The sequence below is a fragment of the Glandiceps talaboti genome, chromosome 21 (genome assembly GCF_964340395.1).
Source record: "Glandiceps talaboti chromosome 21, keGlaTala1.1, whole genome shotgun sequence".
Classification (NCBI taxonomy): Eukaryota; Metazoa; Hemichordata; class Enteropneusta; family Spengelidae; genus Glandiceps; species Glandiceps talaboti.
In genome coordinates, this window is record NC_135569.1 from 17,885,721 (window position 1) to 17,905,499 (window position 19,779).

At 34.5% G+C, this 19,779-nt stretch overlaps 1 protein-coding gene across 1 annotated transcript in view; it reads left to right on the forward strand.

Moving 5' to 3' along the window:
- The window catches only part of LOC144451138 (protein kinase C iota type-like), a 92,356-nt gene that overhangs the window by 16,047 nt on the left and 56,530 nt on the right, over positions 1 to 19,779 (forward strand). The window contains exon 3 of the mRNA XM_078141915.1: positions 18,287 to 18,408. Within this exon, the coding sequence (XP_077998041.1) occupies positions 18,287 to 18,408 (122 nt within the window). The remainder of the gene's footprint in view (positions 1 to 18,286; positions 18,409 to 19,779) is intronic.

Below are 19,779 nucleotides of genomic sequence, written 5' to 3' on the forward strand. Positions count from 1 at the left end.
CACAACTACTAAGCAGATTGGGCCGAAAATTAATTGGGATGCATCTGGGGATGTATAGATGAAGAAACATTAAGTATATATTAATGATCTCATCCGTGATATGGAAATTAGGTATAAAAATGTGAATTTTGGTCAAAAATTTATATTTCAAAAAGTACTTTTTCAATGAGACTGAAAGTTGGTAGTCAGTACAGTGTATAAAAGTTAAGAATTTGATTGTAAAAAGTTAGGTTGATTAAAGTAAATGTACAACATAAACAGACTGCACTGTTTACAGTTAAATGACACTTTCAAGTTTCAGTCATTGCAACCATGGTCATGGTAATATACTTCCTTGTTTCACAATCAACAATAACATGTATACAATAATTGCAATTAAATTCATAGCTAACATGTGTACAATAATTGCAATTAAATTCATAGCTAACATGTGTACAATAGTTGCAATTAAATTCGTAGCTAACAATCAGTCAGTTAGTCAGTCAGATGATACCTCAAAAATTTTGCTTATACCTTCAAGTGTATTTGTCTCATGTTTAAATCTGTCAAAACGATATCCACACTCGCGTTTACTCGAAGCCCACATACCTGTATGTTTCGGCACATTTCCATTGTTGAATGAATTCACTCAGTGCTCTCGTGTGGCTCTGGGAAATCCTATGGTATTGTGTGACAGTGTCGGATGTATGTAATAAGTACTCACAAAAGAAGAAATGACAGTAAACATAACAGCCAAAAAGAATAGTGAGTGTACATGTACACTACATCAGATTTAAAAAAAAGCACAACTGAACTACAAATGTAGGTTCAGTAGTGCTATAGGCATCGAGTATGTGTGTGTGTGTGTGTGTGTGGGTGTGTGTGGGTGTGTGTGTGTGTGTGTGTGTGTGTGTGTGTGTGTGTGTGTGTGTGTGTGTGTGTGTGTGTGTGTGTGTGTGTGTGTGTGTGTGTGTGTGTGTGTGTGTGTGCATGCGGGCAGGCGAGCGTGCATGCATGTGCGTGCGTGTGTGTGTAAATGACTTAAAGTCAAAAACCACCAGACCGATTGACTTGGTGAGGATATTACTTAGGGTGTGTAGATGGAAAATTGTTCAAATGAAAATGATCGCGTTAGAGATGTGCATTTTGCATTGAAACATGTAATTTGTTGTACTCCGCGATGCTATAAATCTTTTATAGGGTATTTCACATGTCAATGTCAATGGCGTCAAGATTAACATCTATATGAGGTTGCTTGGGAACCTGTTTTTAGCACAGCTGAATTAAATCTTAGACACTATGATTAAAACAGGTTTATTTAAATGCACAGTCCTTAGGCATTCAAAAAACAGTTTGTACAAAGAATAAGAAGTCACACATTTTATGGGGAAAGAAAAATAGAGCCATATCAAGCCCTCTACATGTATGATCATACTGTGTTTGGCAGGTTAAATTTCCTGCACAGGCCGATTGCCATGATATTTGGTGGGTGTATTACCTTGGGTGTCTAGTTGGGAAATTGTTCAAATAAAAATGATCTTACCACCGATGTGTGATTTGGGTCGAAAAATGTTATTTTTGGTCAAAAAACTTAAACTCCAAAACTAATGTTCAGATGAGTCTGAAATTTAAGGAACATTCTTAGAGGTGTTTAGATTAAAAAATGTTCATGACATGATGATTCCATCCTTGATATGCAAATTGGGGCTAAAAATGTGTTTTTTTGGTAAAAAATCTTGAATTCCATAATGACTCAGCAGATTGGGCTGAAATTAAAGAGGGGTGCATGTTAGGGTGTGTAGTTGAAGAAATATTAAGGGCTGAAATTAAAGAGGGGTGCATCTTAGGGTGTGTAGTTGAAGAAATATTAAGCACATAGTGATCTCATGAGGTGTATGCAAATCATACATGTATGATGTACATGTAGGTATAAAAATGTGAATTTGGTCAAAAATTTGTCTCAAAAAGTAATTCATCAGTGACTTGGTGAGATGTTTCTAGAAGTGTTATTCTGAAGATTTTTGTTCAAAATATTTTGACACAATTTGCCCTAGCAACCATGACCATGCCCATAGCAACAGCAAAAACAGTGGTGTATTTCACAATTTTACCTCGGGATTAACAGACAATTGAATAAACATTCCAAATATGTATGTAAATGTGCCTAGCAACAAGACCACATCCATACTTTTATCATTGTGTTCGAGCTGGTCTTACTTTTATCATTGTATTTTGAAATCATTTGTTATATATTTTATTGTGAAGCGGTTTGTCATTGTTTTAATGGAAGTCACTATAGAAAAATAAAGTATTATTATTATAGCAACATCCAAACATCCAACATCCGGATATTGCAAAGATAACTACAGGAATTGATAGACAAAGGAATAAGCATTCAAAAAATGTATGCAAATGTGCCTAGCAACAAGACCACGCCCAAAGCAAGCCAAATGATCACACACATATCGCATTTGGATAACAACAGGGATTAATAGACATTTTAATAATCGTCCAAAAAATGTATGTAGATTTGCCTAGCAACAAGACCATGCCCATAGTAACAGCCAATCGGTGGTGTGGTTAATTAAGCAATAACCCCCGCCGAAGGCGGGTATACACGAGATTTTGGTACAATTCGTGACATATAGCACGAGCCGAATGGCGAGTGCTATATGGAGTGAATTGTACCAAATTCGAGGATCTGAGGCCATCTGACACTCAATATAACGTTCATAAGATAACGCTACCTGAATCTGAATCTGAATCTGACACCAACTTTATACTCGTTTGATCGATTAATTACTCAAATTGGTCATTAATATTCATCGGATTATTACTAAAACCTAATCAGTTCTTGCCATTACCCTACGAAACATGTCTATGAAATTTTGTTTGAATTGATGCAGCCGTTTTTCCGGAAATGGTGATACAGACACACACAGACACAGACACACACTCTTCACCCCAAATATAAAACCTTCCTTACGGAAGGTAAAAATTAAACAAGTGGTTACAAGATTAGGATTTCTCAAGTTTTAATTCAATCATACATGTATGTTCACTAATTTTGAAGTTGTTCTTTGTCCGTGTCTGAAAAAAGGAATCATAAATTTGAGCACTGCCTTTCATTGATATTCAGATTAAAAATTGTGACTAGCTGGCTGTCCAATCTTTCTAAACAATATATAATATACTCTGTAGAAATGACTTAAAATTACATAATTTTAATTGCCTTCTTTTTCTCAGGTGTAATGTGTACAAATTTCAAAAAATAGCTTACTGGGAACTGTTATTATAAATGGAAATTTGTATGTAGTTTATAGTCTATGTGTAATGGAATATCTCAGACCACGATGTCTCTATAGTGGTCTGAGGTAATATATATGATTTTATAGACAATAAATAATTGACCCCACTCCCTGTCAAATGGCCCCACTTTTTTTGCAACCAAGGGGCCTTTGTCCCCACTAGTTGGAAACCTTGGCAGAACACTGGGTGTGTAAACTTCAGCATTTTGTAATTAGCCATCTGAGTTATGAAAACGTAACATAGTACTTAATTGACATCATTCACTATGTTGAAATTAAAATTATTGACTGGCAAAGTAGGCTGTTCACAAAACTACTTATCTTTACTGGTAATGGAATGTTATGTAAGATGATTTTAGTTATATGCAATGCATGCATTAGGGGAGTGATAGTGATACATGTATGTGTACTGTATACATTCTATACTTTAGTTATAGGCAATGTATGTATTAGGGGGAGTGATAGTGATACATGTATGTGTACTGTATACATTCTATACTTTAGTTATAGGCAATGCATGTATTAGGGGGAGTGATAGTGATACATGTATGTGTACTGTATACATTCTATACTTTAGTTATAGGCAATGCATGTATTAGGGGGAGTGATAGTGATACATGTATGTGTACTGTATACATTCTATACTTTAGTTATAGGCAATGTATGCATTAGGGGGAGTGATAGTGATACATGTATGTGTACTGTATACATTCTATACTTTAGTTATAGGCAATGCATGTATTAGGAGGAGTGATAGTGATACATGCATGTATGTGTACTGTATACATTCTATACTTTAGTTATAGGCAATGCATGCATTAGGGGGAGTGATAGTGATACATGTATGTGTACTGTATACATTCTATACTTTAGTTATAGGCAATGCATGTATTAGGAGGTCGAGTGATAGTGATACATGCATGTATGTGTACTGTATACATTCTATACTTTAGTTATAGGCAATGCATGTATTAGGGGGAGTGATAGTGATACATGCATGTGTACTGTATACATTCTATACTTTAGTTATAGGCAATGCATGCATTAGGGGGAGTGATAGTGATACATGTATGTGTACTGTATACATTCTATACTTTAGTTATAGGCAATGCATGTATTAGGGGGAGTGATAGTGATACATGTATGTGTACTGTATACATTCTATACTTTAGTTATAGGCAATGCATGCATTAGGGGGAGTGATAGTGATACATGTATGTGTACTGTATACATTCTATACTTTAGTTATAGGCAATGCATGTATTAGGAGGTCGAGTGATAGTGATACATGCATGTATGTGTACTGTATACATTCTATACTTTAGTTATAGGCAATGCATGTATTAGGGGGAGTGATAGTGATACATGCATGTGTACTGTATACATTCTATACTTTAGTTATAGGCAATGCATGCATTAGGGGGAGTGATAGTGATACATGTATGTGTACTGTATACATTCTATACTTTAGTTATAGGCAATGCATGTATTAGGGGGAGTGATAGTGATACATGTATGTGTACTGTATACATTCTATACTTTAGTTATAGGCAATGCATGCATTAGGGGGAGTGATAGTGATACATGTATGTGTACTGTATACATTCTATACTTTAAAACTCTACTGTTTATTGATTTTCTGTGGACAAGTGGCTTGTTTTTGTTTGTTTGATAAATGACTACCATACATTATAACTTAGGACTTAAAGGTGATTCCAAATGCTCACATTCTTTATCGCTAATTTGCTAGACGACATGTTTGTGAAATGTATACTGGTTTTAAAACTTTAAAAAAGCGTCTGCAAACACCTTAAAATGACCTTTTTTTCAGTCAGTTCCCTTCGGATTTACCTTGAGGGTTTATGGGTATTTCCAGTCCCACCTTGACCATGGGATTTTGTGACGTCATAAGGGGTATTCGTTAGCACTAAAGGTTATGACGAGCGTATGCACAAGGTGAATAAAACTCAACAGCATTGTGAACAAATACATTGCTGGTGGTTGTAATAGACATCAGTAATCAAAAACTACAGTCTACATGTGTATATGTCTTATTAACCAACATTTACTGATATTTACTCACACTTCCTGACTAATTGTCAGTGTCTGTGGGTATAAATGCTAAAATACTGTGTCCCCATATTATGGCAAAATAAATCAAAACGGCTATACTAGATATACATAAACACTTGTAATGTCGCGTGTTTCACATTCAATGACTTTTATTTATCTGATTTTTAGCTCCGCTGTCAGCGAAAGCTGAAAGCGTAGCTTTAGGTATATGTTGTATAGAGTATAGAGAGTATAGGTGAATCATAGGTATCCGTCAAACTTTTATATTTTCATTATCTTCTCCGAAAGTGACAGTCAGAATTCTTCGATATTTGCATGTTCCCTGGGGGGGGGGGGGGGGGGGGGGAGGGGGGAGGCTATTCAGATTTGTTCATGCCAAGTTGATCTGTGCCATTTTCGATTTTTTATGATTTTTCCTCACGTACTTCTTGTCAGATTGCTTTGATATCTGGTGTGTTGATGCACAGGGGGTAGCTTACTTAGATTTGTTAATTTCAATTCAGCACGTCTTCTTTTCTATATTTTATGATTTTTTTTTGTAATTTAAAAAAAATGAATATGTTAATGAGCATTATGACCGACGCCATATTGGAAATCAGTCCGCGAGACTTTAGGTAAACTGCAACTTTTCAAAAGACACTATTGACGTCAAACAAGCAATGTAATATGTTTTGTAGTCTTAATTCTACGCATTGTGCGCCCAAATGACAAATATTTGTTCGAAACAGGGTTGTAAACTTCAAATCCAAATTCTCCACCCCTCCTACAGAATGGTTCATTCCAGTATACGCACCTCACGATCAAGTGAGAAGTCGTGCATGACTAGCCTGAACTGAAGTGTATGGGACGATTTTGTGCCAGAGTCAGTCGTCAATAAAAACGATAATACTCTTTCTAAAATTATCACATTTTGAAAGGGAAAGTACTTTGTGGTTCATTTATGGAATTTTGTTTTTGTACGATCAATATTGGTGGCAAAATTACAGCGTCAAAATTACCGATGTGGTAATGCATGAGTTTCCGTACGGCGACAATCTCAAGTACCCGGATGCACAAGGGACTAACCCGGAAGCAAGTCGTTGCCAGCCATACATTACAGTGGTAACATCGTCCGAGAAATCGCTGCGTTCAGAGTGTCATTATTCACAGAATTGTTTTTTTCGAGTGAAAACCCGTCTTGAATTGTATAACTCTAACAAATGAAGACATGTCAAGTTATATTTTGAAAGTTGTATCGCTAGTTTGAGACGATTTCCTCACGTACTATCGAGGCTTGGACCTTACTCCAGTTCAGCGGGAAGTTTAGCCAGTCCGATAATTCTTTCTGGTTTAGTTTACAACACTTTTGATCACACAGATTTTGTTTTTGTGATGAAAAGAAATAAAAAAAAAAGATCACTTCAACCATTTCGTTGTGTTTTCTTTATGAAAGGTAATCGAACATGAACGAGTGTTACCACTGTAACGTATGGCTGAGAATGACTCTCTTCCGGGTACTTGGGATTGTTGCCGTACGGAAACTAAGATGGCGATTAATACATTTCTTCCCTATATATATCTACTACAACTAGTACAAGTTGAATGTTGTTGACTTGGTAAATTTGTTAGAAAATTGACATTCAAACTGCCTCAAAATTATTTTAGATCCCTAGTTTATTTCATTCATCATTAACATTTTCCAGGGTTAAAGCTGTAAGACACTGGAAATATTTATAGCCAACCTCAAAATCCTCTTTTTTTTTCTTTTTCTTGTGTGCATTTCCCAGTCATTTTTTTCAGAGATTTTGTGCAATTTTTCATAACAGTAGATTTTTGTTATAAAATGGTGACTATGGTATAAAAGTACAATACATTACCAACTTCTGTGTAAAATGTGTTTTATAGTGAGACATCATATGAAACCAGTAACCACTTTATTACATCGCTAAAACAAAACTGCATAGTGAAGAACTCAACCACTTCTACATGTCACCAAAATAAAAAAAACAAAAACAAAACAAAAAAAAACAAACAGCGGAGCTATTCTGACCGATAGGTCACTAGTTTTTTTATTAATTGCCGACAAGAAGCATTACAATACCTTTGACGCGCATGATGCGTCGACAGCATATTTTAGCCCACTATACTCGGTACTCGCTGATGTCGCCTTTTGAACGGCGCATTTAGCAACAAAGTAAACATTTTTATCTCGGATTACCCATATTATCAGCAATAAAATTGTAGTAAAGAATTAAGGAAATTTTGTGAGTTTAGTGTTGTCATTTACATGACTTTAGCAACTCGTCTGGAAGAAAACTTGTATGGTTTCCTTTGTTGCTATATCACTTAATACTACAAGCCTATTTAATATTCATTAGAAGAATTTTGTAACGAATTATGGTATTCGAAGTATACAGTTTAGGAAACCAACAAATCAAATATCGTGATGTGTTCATGATATTATATATGATTGGACAATATTGATGTCGGTAATCAAGGTCGTGACTCTGGCACATGGTTATGAGAGAAAGCCTGCAACTAGATACTTAGCCATGTCCGGTCCAATTTCTCAGTGTTTGTTTTGATGTTAGAGACGTTATTTCTGTACGACTTGAAGAATTTCACAATATATCTAATTGATAAATATGGATTATATCAACACGTGGATAAATTCAACCCGACACGAATGTGCTCTCCCGAGTCCATACGTACCATACACCATGTCCTGATATGCCTTCTTGAAGTTTCCCATTGGTATTCTAATAGCTAGTATATTTCTTCGGGATGAAATATGTTTCCTTTGTTGGTAAATGCGCTGTTCAAATGGCGACGCGAGTACAATTGGGCTAAAATATGCCGTCCTCAGCCGTGGGATGCCGTCAACGCGTCACGATGGTATCGTAATGCTTCTTGTCGGCAAATAATAAAAAATCTGATAAATAAAAGTCAATGAATGTGAAACACATGACATTACAAGTGTTTATGTATATCTAGTCTAGCCGTTTTGATTTATTTTGCCATAATGATGGGGACATAATAATTTAGCATTTATACCCACAGACACTGACAATTAGTCAGAAAGTGTGAGGAAATATCGATAAATGTTGGTTAATAAGACATGTAGACTGTAGTTTTTGTTTACTGATGTCTATTTCAAACACCAGCAATATATTTTTTCACAACGCTGTTGAGTTTTATTCACCTTGTGACTACGCTCGTCATAGCCTTTAGTGTTAACGAATACCCCTTTTGACGTCACAAAATCCCATGGTCAAGGTGGGACCGGAAATACCCGTAAACCCTCGAAGTAAATCCGAAGGGAACTGACGCTTTTTTAAAGTTTTAAAACCAGAATGCGTGTCACAAACATGTCGTCTAGCAAATTAGCGATAGTGAATGTGAGCTCTTTGAATCACCTTTAAATATTTTACGTGTGTGTTTGGTAGTAAGATATTTTACTTGTGTGTTTGGTAGTAAGATATTTTAGTTATTGTGTGTTTGGTAGTAAGATATTTTAGTTATTGTGTGTTTGGTAGTAAGATATTTTAGTTATTGTGTGTTTGGTAGTAAGATATTTTAGTTATTGTGTGTTTGGTAGTAAGATATTTTAGTTATTGTGTGTTTGGTAGTAAGATATTTTAGTTATTGTGTGTTTGGTAGTAAGATATTTTAGTTATTGTGTGTTTGGTAGTAAGATATTTTAGTTATTGTGTGTTTGGTAGTAACATATTTTAGTTATTGTGTGTTTGGTAGTAACATATTTTAGTTATTGTGTGTTTGGTAGTAACATATTTTAGTTATTGTGTGTTTGGTAGTAACATATTTTAGTTTTTATAAATGTCTGTACAATGTATAAGGTTTATAGTGCCTGTAAATGATCACAAACAATAAATTGAATGCATAATTAGTCAACCATTTGCCTTTAAATATGAACATGATAAATTTGTAGAACATCTACATGTAGTTTTAGTTTTTACTCATAACATTTATAATGGCTTGTAGTTTTTGAATACAACACATGATGGACATTGATTTTCTCAAATGAAATGAAAAGAAAAGAATGAAATATTGGGTAGAAGTATGAGTGGAATTCTGTAATCAATGTCAATATGTTATAGTCGTGTTACTTAGTGTTATAATAGGATTATATGCCATCAATAGTTTCACTTCATCTCCACAAATGACCAAAAAACCTGCTTGTATTGTTTTACTTTGACAAACTACATGTACATGTTTTTTATTGCCCATACACCAATGAATGTAGTTTCTCAAGTAGAGAATTATTTATACAAATGTACTGTTGTACTGTAGGGTTAAAGGTTAAGATGTGATATCTGTACATGTAGCTATGTATAATGTACATGTATATGTATGTAGGCCGGTACACTGTATATGTATCTGTACATGTAGGCCGGTACAATGTACATTGTATATATGTATCTGTGTAGGTCTGTACATGTAGGCCTGTATATTGTACATGTACATGTATCTATATTTGTATCTGTGTATGTTGTACATTGTACATGTATATGTATCTGTACATGTAGGTCTGTACAATGTACATGTATATGTACAAATGTATTTGTATCTGTGTATGTTGTACATTTTACATGTACATGTATCTGTACATGTAGGTCAGTGCATGTACAATGTAGGCCTGTACAATGTACATGTATATGTATCTGTATCTGTGTACATTGTATGTTGTACATTGTACATGCATATGTATCTGTACATACATGCAGGTCAGTGCATGTAGGCCTGTACAATGTATCTGTATCTGTATCTGTATCTGTATCTGTATCTGTATCTGTATCTGTATCTGTATCTGTATCTGTATCTGTATCTGTATCTGTGTATGTTGTACATTGTACATGTATATGTATCTGTACTTGTACATGTAGGTCTGTACATGTAGGTCTGTACAATGTACATGTATCTGTATCTATACATGTACATGTACATGTACATGTAGCTATGCACAATGTATGTATAATATACATGTATATCTGTACATGTAGGTGTGGTGATCCTAGCTTCAAAGGAACCTAAGCTCCTTACACAATGATATGATATGAGATACAAGTTTAAAGTTATTTCAGTGTGTAGTTTAATGATGAAATCTTACAATTAAAGTTATTAACAGATGGTGGCAAGCTTTGTCTAACCACTTTTGTATTGATTAATTTCAAAGTGCATGGAGGAGTACCATAATCAGGGAAAGCTTTTATCCAATTAAAATGTGCATCGTTACTTGCTTATAAGCTGTGTCATTGTTTCTTATGCCAAGTGTGGCATATGTTTAGTAATAGTATGGATTTTTCAAATTTAATATGCGAATGCTTTCATTTAGTGTGTATTGCTATGTGTGGCATATGTTTAGTATGGATTTTGTCAAATTTAAGATCCAGATACTTTCATATACTATGTATTGCTTGGATACCGATAAGGTTCAGTAGTGATATACATGTAGGCATCGCTAAGTGTGTGTGTGTGTGTGTGTGTGTATGTGTGTGTGTGTGTGTGTGTGTGTGTGGCGTGTGTGTGTGTGTGTGTGTGTGCGTGTGTGTGTGTGTGTGTATGTGTGTGTGTGTGTATGTGTGTGTGTGTGTGTGTATGTGTGTGTGTGTATGTCTGTGTGTGTATGTCTGTGTGTGTCTGTGTGTCTGCCTTTGTGTGGTGTGTGTGTGTGGCGTGTGTGTGTGTGTGTGTGTGTGTGTGTGTGTGTGTGTGTGTGTGTGTGTGTGTGTGTGTGTGTGTGTGTGTGTGTGTGTGTGTGTGTGTGTGTGTGTGTGTGTGTGTGTGTGTGTAAACAACTTAAAGTCAAACACCAATACATTGATTGCCATGATATTTGGTGGGCATATTACCTTGGGTGTTTAGTTGGGAAATTGTTCAAATAAAAATGATTATATCACCAATGCGTGATTTGAGTCAAAAAATGTTATTTTTAATAAAAAAAACTGAAACTCAAAAACCACTGGGCAGATTGGCCTGAAATTTGGTGGGAATGTTCTTGGGGGTGTTTAGTTTAAGAATTGTTCATGACATGATGGATCCCATCTTTAATTTCAAAACTACCAAGCAGATTGGACTTAAATTTAATGTATCTAGGGATATATGGACGAAGAAATATTAAGCATACAATGATTCCATGAGTGATATGCAAATAAGGTGTAAAAATGTTCAATTTTGGTCAAAAACTTATATTTCAAAAAGTACTTGGTCAGTGAGTCTGAAACTTGGTGAGATGTTTCTGAAAGTGTTATTCTGCAGATTTTCTTCAAAACATTTTGACACAAGTGGTCCTAGCAACCATGACCACACCCTTAGCAAATGGTAGTACATGTATATTATGGTCAAATAACGTCATCTGGTAGGCAAGTGAATAAATATTCAAAAAATGTATGCAAATAATCCTAGCAAACATGTCCACACCCATAGCAACAGCCAAATGATTGAGTATATTGCAAATATAGCAGCAAGGTTGGATAGGCAACTTGAACTGGATAGTCATTCAGCAAATATACACCTATACCTACAAATGTAACATGGATCACCATGTGGATAAACATTTTTTTTAAAAATGTACAGTTGTGCGACAATGCCATTGGTGCTATTTTTTTTTGCAATTGTAACAAAAGGGAGTATAGGCAATTGAATAAACAATATTTTAAGATATGTAAATGCCCTATAAGCAATAGGACCATGCCCATAGCAACAGGTAAACAATGACATACATGTACATGTATAATGCTAAAATAACACTGGTGACGGGAAGGTACATGTAAATGAACAAACATTGCCTAATTGTATGTACATGTAGATATGCCTAGCAACAAGACCATACCCATAGTAACATTAAAATGATGGTGTATGTTGCAGATATAACACCATGGATGGGAAGGCACGGGAATAAATCTTTAAAGAATGTATGCAATGTCTGTTATTGTAATAGTTACATGTACTTGTCTGTTACTGTAATATTTTCATGTACATGTCTGTTACTGTAATATTTTCATGTACATGTCTGTTACTGTAATATTTTCATGTACATGTCTGTTACTGTAATATTTTCATGTACATTTCTGTTACTGTAATATTTTCATGTACATTTCTGTTACTGTAATATTTTCATGTACATGTCTGTTACTGTAATATTTTCATGTACATTTCTGTTACTGTAATATTTTCATGTACATGTGTCTGTTACTGTAATATTTTCATGTACATGCCCATTACTGTAATATTTTCATGTACATTTCTGTTACTGTAATATTTTCATGTACATGCCCATTACTGTAATATTTTCATGTACAAATGTACATGCCCATTACTGTAATATTTTCGTGTACATTTCTGTTACTGTAATATTTTCATGTACATGCCCATTACTGTAATATTTTCATGTACATGCCCATTACTGTAATATTTTCATGTACATTTCTGTTACTGTAATATTTTCATGTACATGCCCATTACTGTAATATTTTCATGTACAAATGTACATGCCCATTACTGTAATATTTTCGTGTACATTTCTGTTACTGTAATATTTTCATGTACATGCCCATTACTGTAATATTTTCATGTACATTTCTGTTACTGTTAATATTTTCATGTACATTTCTGTTACTGTAATATTTTCATGTACATTTCTGTTACTGTAATATTTTCATGTACATGCCCATTACTGTAATATTTTCATGTACATTTCTGTTACTGTAATATTTTCATGTACATTTCTGTTACTGTAATATTTTCATGTACATGCCCATTACTGTAATATTTTCATGTACATGCCCATTACTGTAATATTTTCATGTACATGCCCATTACTGTAATATTTTCATGTACATGTCTGTTACTGTAATATTTTCATGTACATGTCTGTTACTGTAATATTTTCATGTACATGTCTGTTACTGTAATATTTTCATGTACATTTCTGTTACTGTAATATTTTCATGTACATGTCTGTTACTGTAATATTTTCATGTACATGTCTGTTACTGTAATATTTTCATGTACATGCCCATTACTGTAATATTTTCATGTACATTTCTGTTACTGTAATATTTTCATGTACATGTCTGTTACTGTAATATTTTCATGTACATGCCCATTACTGTAATATTTTCATGTACATTTCTGTTACTGTAATATTTTCATGTACATTTCTGTTACTGTAATATTTTCATGTACATTTCTGTTACTGTAATATTTTCATGTACATTTCTGTTACTGTAATATTTTCATGTACATGTCTGTTACTGTAATATTTTCATGTACATTTCTGTTACTGTAATATTTTCATGTACATGTCTGTTACTGTAATATTTTCATGTACATGTGTCTGTTACTGTAATATTTTCATGTACATGCCCATTACTGTAATATTTTCATGTACATTTCTGTTATTGTAATATTTTCATGTACATTTCTGTTACTGTAATATTTTCATGTACATTTCTGTTACTGTAATATTTTCATGTACATGCCCATTACTGTAATATTTTCATGTACATGCCCATTACTGTAATATTTTCATGTACATTTCTGTTACTGTAATATTTTCATGTACATTTCTGTTACTGTAATATTTTCATGCACATTGCAGACACTTTATAGAATTTATTTGTTGTCGATAATTTCAGCCTTTTAAATCATGTCACCATTTAGTCACATAAAAGTATTATTTGAAGGCATTGTGCCATCTACAAAGACTTATTGTTATTTTTACATTGTCTTTTTTGTTTTTACTCATGTGATGAGAGTTAAAGTAATACAAATTCCATTTATATACAATAACATTATCGTGAACAAAACTTCTTGTATTTCAGTATCTGTACACATATTTTGGAATAGCCATGTCACAGTTTTTATAAAAGTTAAGGGTACTGTACAGTTTTTATGAAAGTTAAGGGTGCTGTATTTAAATATACATAATTAGCATGTTTGCAATGCTTTATGGCATGAATATAAACAATAGAATTCATTTACACATATTTAATTAATCAATCAATTTCCTGAAGCATATGATGTAATCAATACCAGTCACACTATAAAAGTAGACTTCATCCAGTGACAGTGACAGTGACAAAGGAGGCTGCAATTCTGTTACCACGCTTACCAACTAAGTTAGCAGTGTAGTCAGTCAGTCATGCAAGGGAACAATTTACAGTTGGATATTGAATGCATAGCAGGTGTACTATTGGGTTTACAAGCAGACATGTCAACTAGAGAATTACTCTTATCATACAAGGATGGTTTCAGTTGGATTAGAGGTACCTTATTCCTTTCAATTTTATATTCCTACTAATTGAAATATCACATTTCTTTTGCATTCTCTAAGTTGACAATTTGGACTATAACACAAATAGCTTCTTTTTATTTAAGTTCTCTTTTTCCAGCTATTTTATGGTAAAAAATATTGGATACAATGTTTTAAATTTTATTAGCACAACTGAACTGATAAGGTTCAATAGTGCTATAGGCATGGCAAAGTGTCTGTCTGTCTGTCTGTCTGTGTGGATGTGCGTAAACAACTTAAAGTAAAAAACCGCTGGACCGATTGCCCTGATATTTGGTGGGTGTTGAGTTGGGAAATTGTTCAAATCAAAATGATCGATTACATGTACCACCAGTGTGTGATTTGTATTTAAAAATGTGATTGTTGGTCAAAAAAATTAAACTCAAAGACTACTCAGCAGATCGGTCTGAAATTTGGTAGGAACATTCTTAAGGGTGTTTATATTAAGAATTGTTCACGACATGATGATCTCATCAGTGATATGCAAATTAGGACTAAGAATGTGTCTTTTTGGTCAAAAATCTTTAATTCCAAAACTACCAAGCAGATTAGGCTGAAATTTAATGAGGATGCATCTAGGGGTGTCTAGATAAAGAATTATTTAACATATAATGATCTCATCCGTGATATGCAAATTAGGTGGAAAAATGTGAATTTTGATAAAAAACTTGTATCTCAACAAGTACTTGGTCAATGAGACTGAAATTTGGTGAGATGTTTCTAGAAGTGATATTCTGCAAATTTTTTCAAAACATTTTAACAGAATTGGCACTAGTAACAATGACCACGCCCTTAGCAACAACCAAATGCCAGTATATTTTGTTAAAAATAGCAACATCATCTGGTAGGTGAGTAAAACATTCCAAAATGTATGCAAATATCGCAAATAACCTTGACCATGCCCATGGCAACAGCCAAAGACTTGTGTATATCACAAAGATAACAACAGGAATTCTTAGACAAGTGAACAAACATTCATAAAGTGAATTCAAATGTGCCAAGCAACAAGACAACTCCCCATACATGTAGCAACAGCCAAATCATTAGTGATCACATATATTGCAAAGTAACAGGGATTAATAGACAAATGAATAAACATTCAAAAAATGTATGCAAATATACCTAGCAACAAGACCACACCCATAGCAACAGCTATGTGATGATGTATATCACAACGATACCATCAGGTATTCACAGACAAATGAATGAACATTCAAAAAATGTATGCAGATATGTCTAGCAACATGACCACACCCATAGCAACAGCCAAATGATGACGTATATTGCAAAGATAACATCTGGGATTCATAGATAAGTAAAGAAACATTCAAAAAATGTATGCAAATATGTCTAGCAACATTACCACACCCATAGCAACAGCCAAATGATCATGTATATTGCAAAGATAACAACATGGTTGGATAATCATCAGGATAGTCATTCAGCAAATGAACACTTATACCTAGCATGGATCAGCATGCAAGTGGATAAACAAGTTTATAAAATTTTATAGTTACAACTGTATGCTACAAAGCCATTGGCGCTATTTTGAAAACCAGTGCTAGCACATTAAACATTTCTGCAGTGTTTTACTGGCCGGCATTGTACAAAAATTCAGCATAATTAGCCCCCAGTGGGCACTGCCCAGAGGGGACTTGTACCGTACAACATATCAGGGCTCGAAATTCGTTTTTTTTCTTGGTAGCCCAGGTGGGCTACCATCATTTAAATTTGGTAGCCCGAGAGCAGTGACTGGTAGCCCTTATGCATGCATTCCTAAATTAATGGTGTTTGTGTGTAACTATATGATGTATTGAATTCGATGATTGATTGAATAACTTGAGAGGTCACGTTAACGCGTTATGTGTGTGTATTTCACGCCATATTTGATGCAATTTTTTGCCATGTAGTCGCAGTTCGTACTTGTAACTATTAGCTAAATCTCTTGGTGCAGTGAGACCTGTAAAATTTGAATATGATTCAACGTATGGAAAACGTATAAACAGTTTCATAAGCCCCATGGCCATTTCCTGAGGTGGAGACTACGTCTTGGGTAGTTTAGAAACTATGTGCTGTTATCATTATCTATCCACGTGATTGGTTACTTATTAACAGACAGGTTAGACAGGTTTTGTATCAATACATGACGGCCATTACGGCAAAGCCCCTTCCATTCATGGGCGAAGAGATACATGTAATCAAACAGAGTCTAAGACCACATCGGCAAACAGTCCATGCTGAAAACTTCACTCAGATAAATTCACACCATCACGTCACCATTTCATTCTCACTAAAATTTCAACTTTCTTTTGAGCTTTGCTACTACTACTAGATCAAATGCATTACGTGAATTTTACCATTCACCACTGCATGCTTTCTGTGGTTGCGTGAGCGTGGTTTACTCACGGAATGTTTTAGGCATCGTTCAAGAATACTGAAACGAATCTGTAGGACAGGTGTATACCAAGTTAACAGTTCTCATCAGCAGCATAATATTTTATCAAACACCATTACAACTGTGTCTCGGTCAAGTTGAAAGTTAAAGCTGTCATTCATGTGATGGAATTTAGTTATTGCAGTGCTGTGCCGAGAGTGTACTGTACTCCGACTCTGAGAAGAGACGAAAGGGCCTGGGCCGGAGATCATATTTCCAGAGAGTGATTACCATGGAAAATTGAAAGTACAGAAAGATAACATTAAATCGCTATACAGCATATTGTTGCATATAAATGTTTTGTTGTGACATTTTGGAAGTACAAGCCGTGTATACGATGTACCGTATTGTACGGAAGAATGACGTGTACAGTGTACATGTATTTCGTGTATATTTGATAGACATGTAGTGTGGATGCAAATTTGGAAAAGACGCACTGATTTTGACGCTAATTTTGGCGAGAACATGTCACACAGGACTGCGACCTCGGAGGCCCCCGGCCCGGGAAGGCGTCGGAGTCAGGCTGTCACAGTTTCATTCAAAACTTAGTAGCCCAACTGGGCTACCACTCACATAATTTGGTAGCCCAGAGACAAACATTGGTAGTCTGTGGACGCGGGACTACCGCGAATTTCGAGCCCTGCATATATTTTGGGTTCTGTCTGTCTGTATGCCTGTCCACACATCCATCCTCATACATTGTATATATGACATGCACCAAATGATTTTAACCAAACATGGCATAAAGGTAACATACTTTGTGAGGCATATGTACGTCACTTTGTTTTGTTACCGAATCAAATATGGCATATTTGTTGTAGAATTTCACGATGTTCATCATATCTTTGGAGGTACAATGTATAATGTGTAGCGACTTCATTCAAGTGCCTATACCCATGTTATCCAAGATGAGCATTCACAGTGCTATAATATATAATATAGAATACATTACTAAGTACAGCTTGAAAACAATATGCTGTGTAACAACATTCATAGAAAGTCCAGAAAAGGGCATAAAAAGCTAAATGAAATCAAAATGTTTGCAGAATATATGTGTTTTGGTGTTTAATGTAAAGAGTAATTAGGGCGAAGGGTGAAGCTTACATGTACTTGACTTCATAAGAATTCAAGTCATAAAGTGTACACACTTTTAAGTGTCAACTTATCATTTATTGCTGTCCATTTGATGTGTTTCCACAGGGACATTTTATGCTGTTCAGTCAATCCAGATATCTCAATTGACCAATTCTGTAGAGATATGAGAGAAATATGCAGCTTCGATGAAGAGCAGCCATTCACAATGAAATGGGTGGATGAAGAAGGTATTCATAAGCAATTATTTCACTTTTATGTGTTTACATATTTTTCATCGTTTAGCCAGTGAAAATACAAGTTACCTAAGGGTCAATGGCTCATACTGACAAACTTGTAATGTTGTGAGTATTTTCTACCTGAATGAAGACAAAATATTGTAGAATAATATAATTATATCAACTCAAGTTTGACTTATGAAAAGTTTGGGAAAATAACTATGATCTGAAATGTTTTGACTCATTTCAAGTACCTCAAAACCAATGATGTAGACATATACATGTAGAAACAGAAACTGCAGTTCACTAGTGCTATGGGCATGGCATGTGTTTGCATGTGCATGTGCATGCCTGCATACATACATGTAATGTACATGCATGTGTCTACATACATGTATGTATGTGTGTCTGCATGCATGCATGCATGCATGCATGTGTGTGTGTGTGTGTGTGTGTGTGTGTGTGTGTGTGTGTGTGTGTGTGTGTGTGTGTGTGTGTGTGTGTGTGTGTCTTTCGATCACAATGTCAACATGTCTTGTGAGAATACAATTGTTAGTTACATTATTTTTGTAGCATTAATTTCGGAGTCAAAATGTATTAACAGATTTCTGTGAACTCTACCTTACATGTAATTTACATTAACATAATGTACATGTATAGAACTACATATAGATATGAATACAATGTACATGTATATGTATGTCACAAAGCAGGTTTTAATTACGAAGTTACCAACCGATGTTATCAGAAACACCTTAGTTAGCAAGAACAGTATAGTAATAGGCACTGTACACAAGCGATACTGTTTTGGGATAATTTTTATGATTATGTATATTGCAAAAATAACAATAGGGATTAATAGACAAATGATTAAGCATTCAAAAATGTATGCAAATATACTTAGCAACAAGACCATGCCCATGGCAACAGCCATATGATGATGTATGTCACAAAGATAACATCAGGGATTCATAGACCAATGAACGAACAATGCTATCTATTGTAAATAGATAATCATAAATGATATTATGGAAAATGTTCTGTTTACATCTGGTATAAACAGACATTGTTATCTATGATATTATAGAATGTGTTCAGTTTACATCTGGTATAAATAGACAATGTTATCTATTGTAAATAGACAATGCGATCAATTGTAAATAGACAATGATATGGAATGTGTTCAGTTTACATCTGGTATAAATAGACAATGTTATCTATTGTAAATAGACAGTAGTATCTATTGTAAATAGACAGTGATATGGAATGTGTTCAGTTTACATCTGGTATAAATAGACAATGCTATCTATTGTAAATAGACAGTAGTATCTATTGTAAATAGACAGTGATATGGAATGTGTTCAGTTTACATCTGGTATAAAT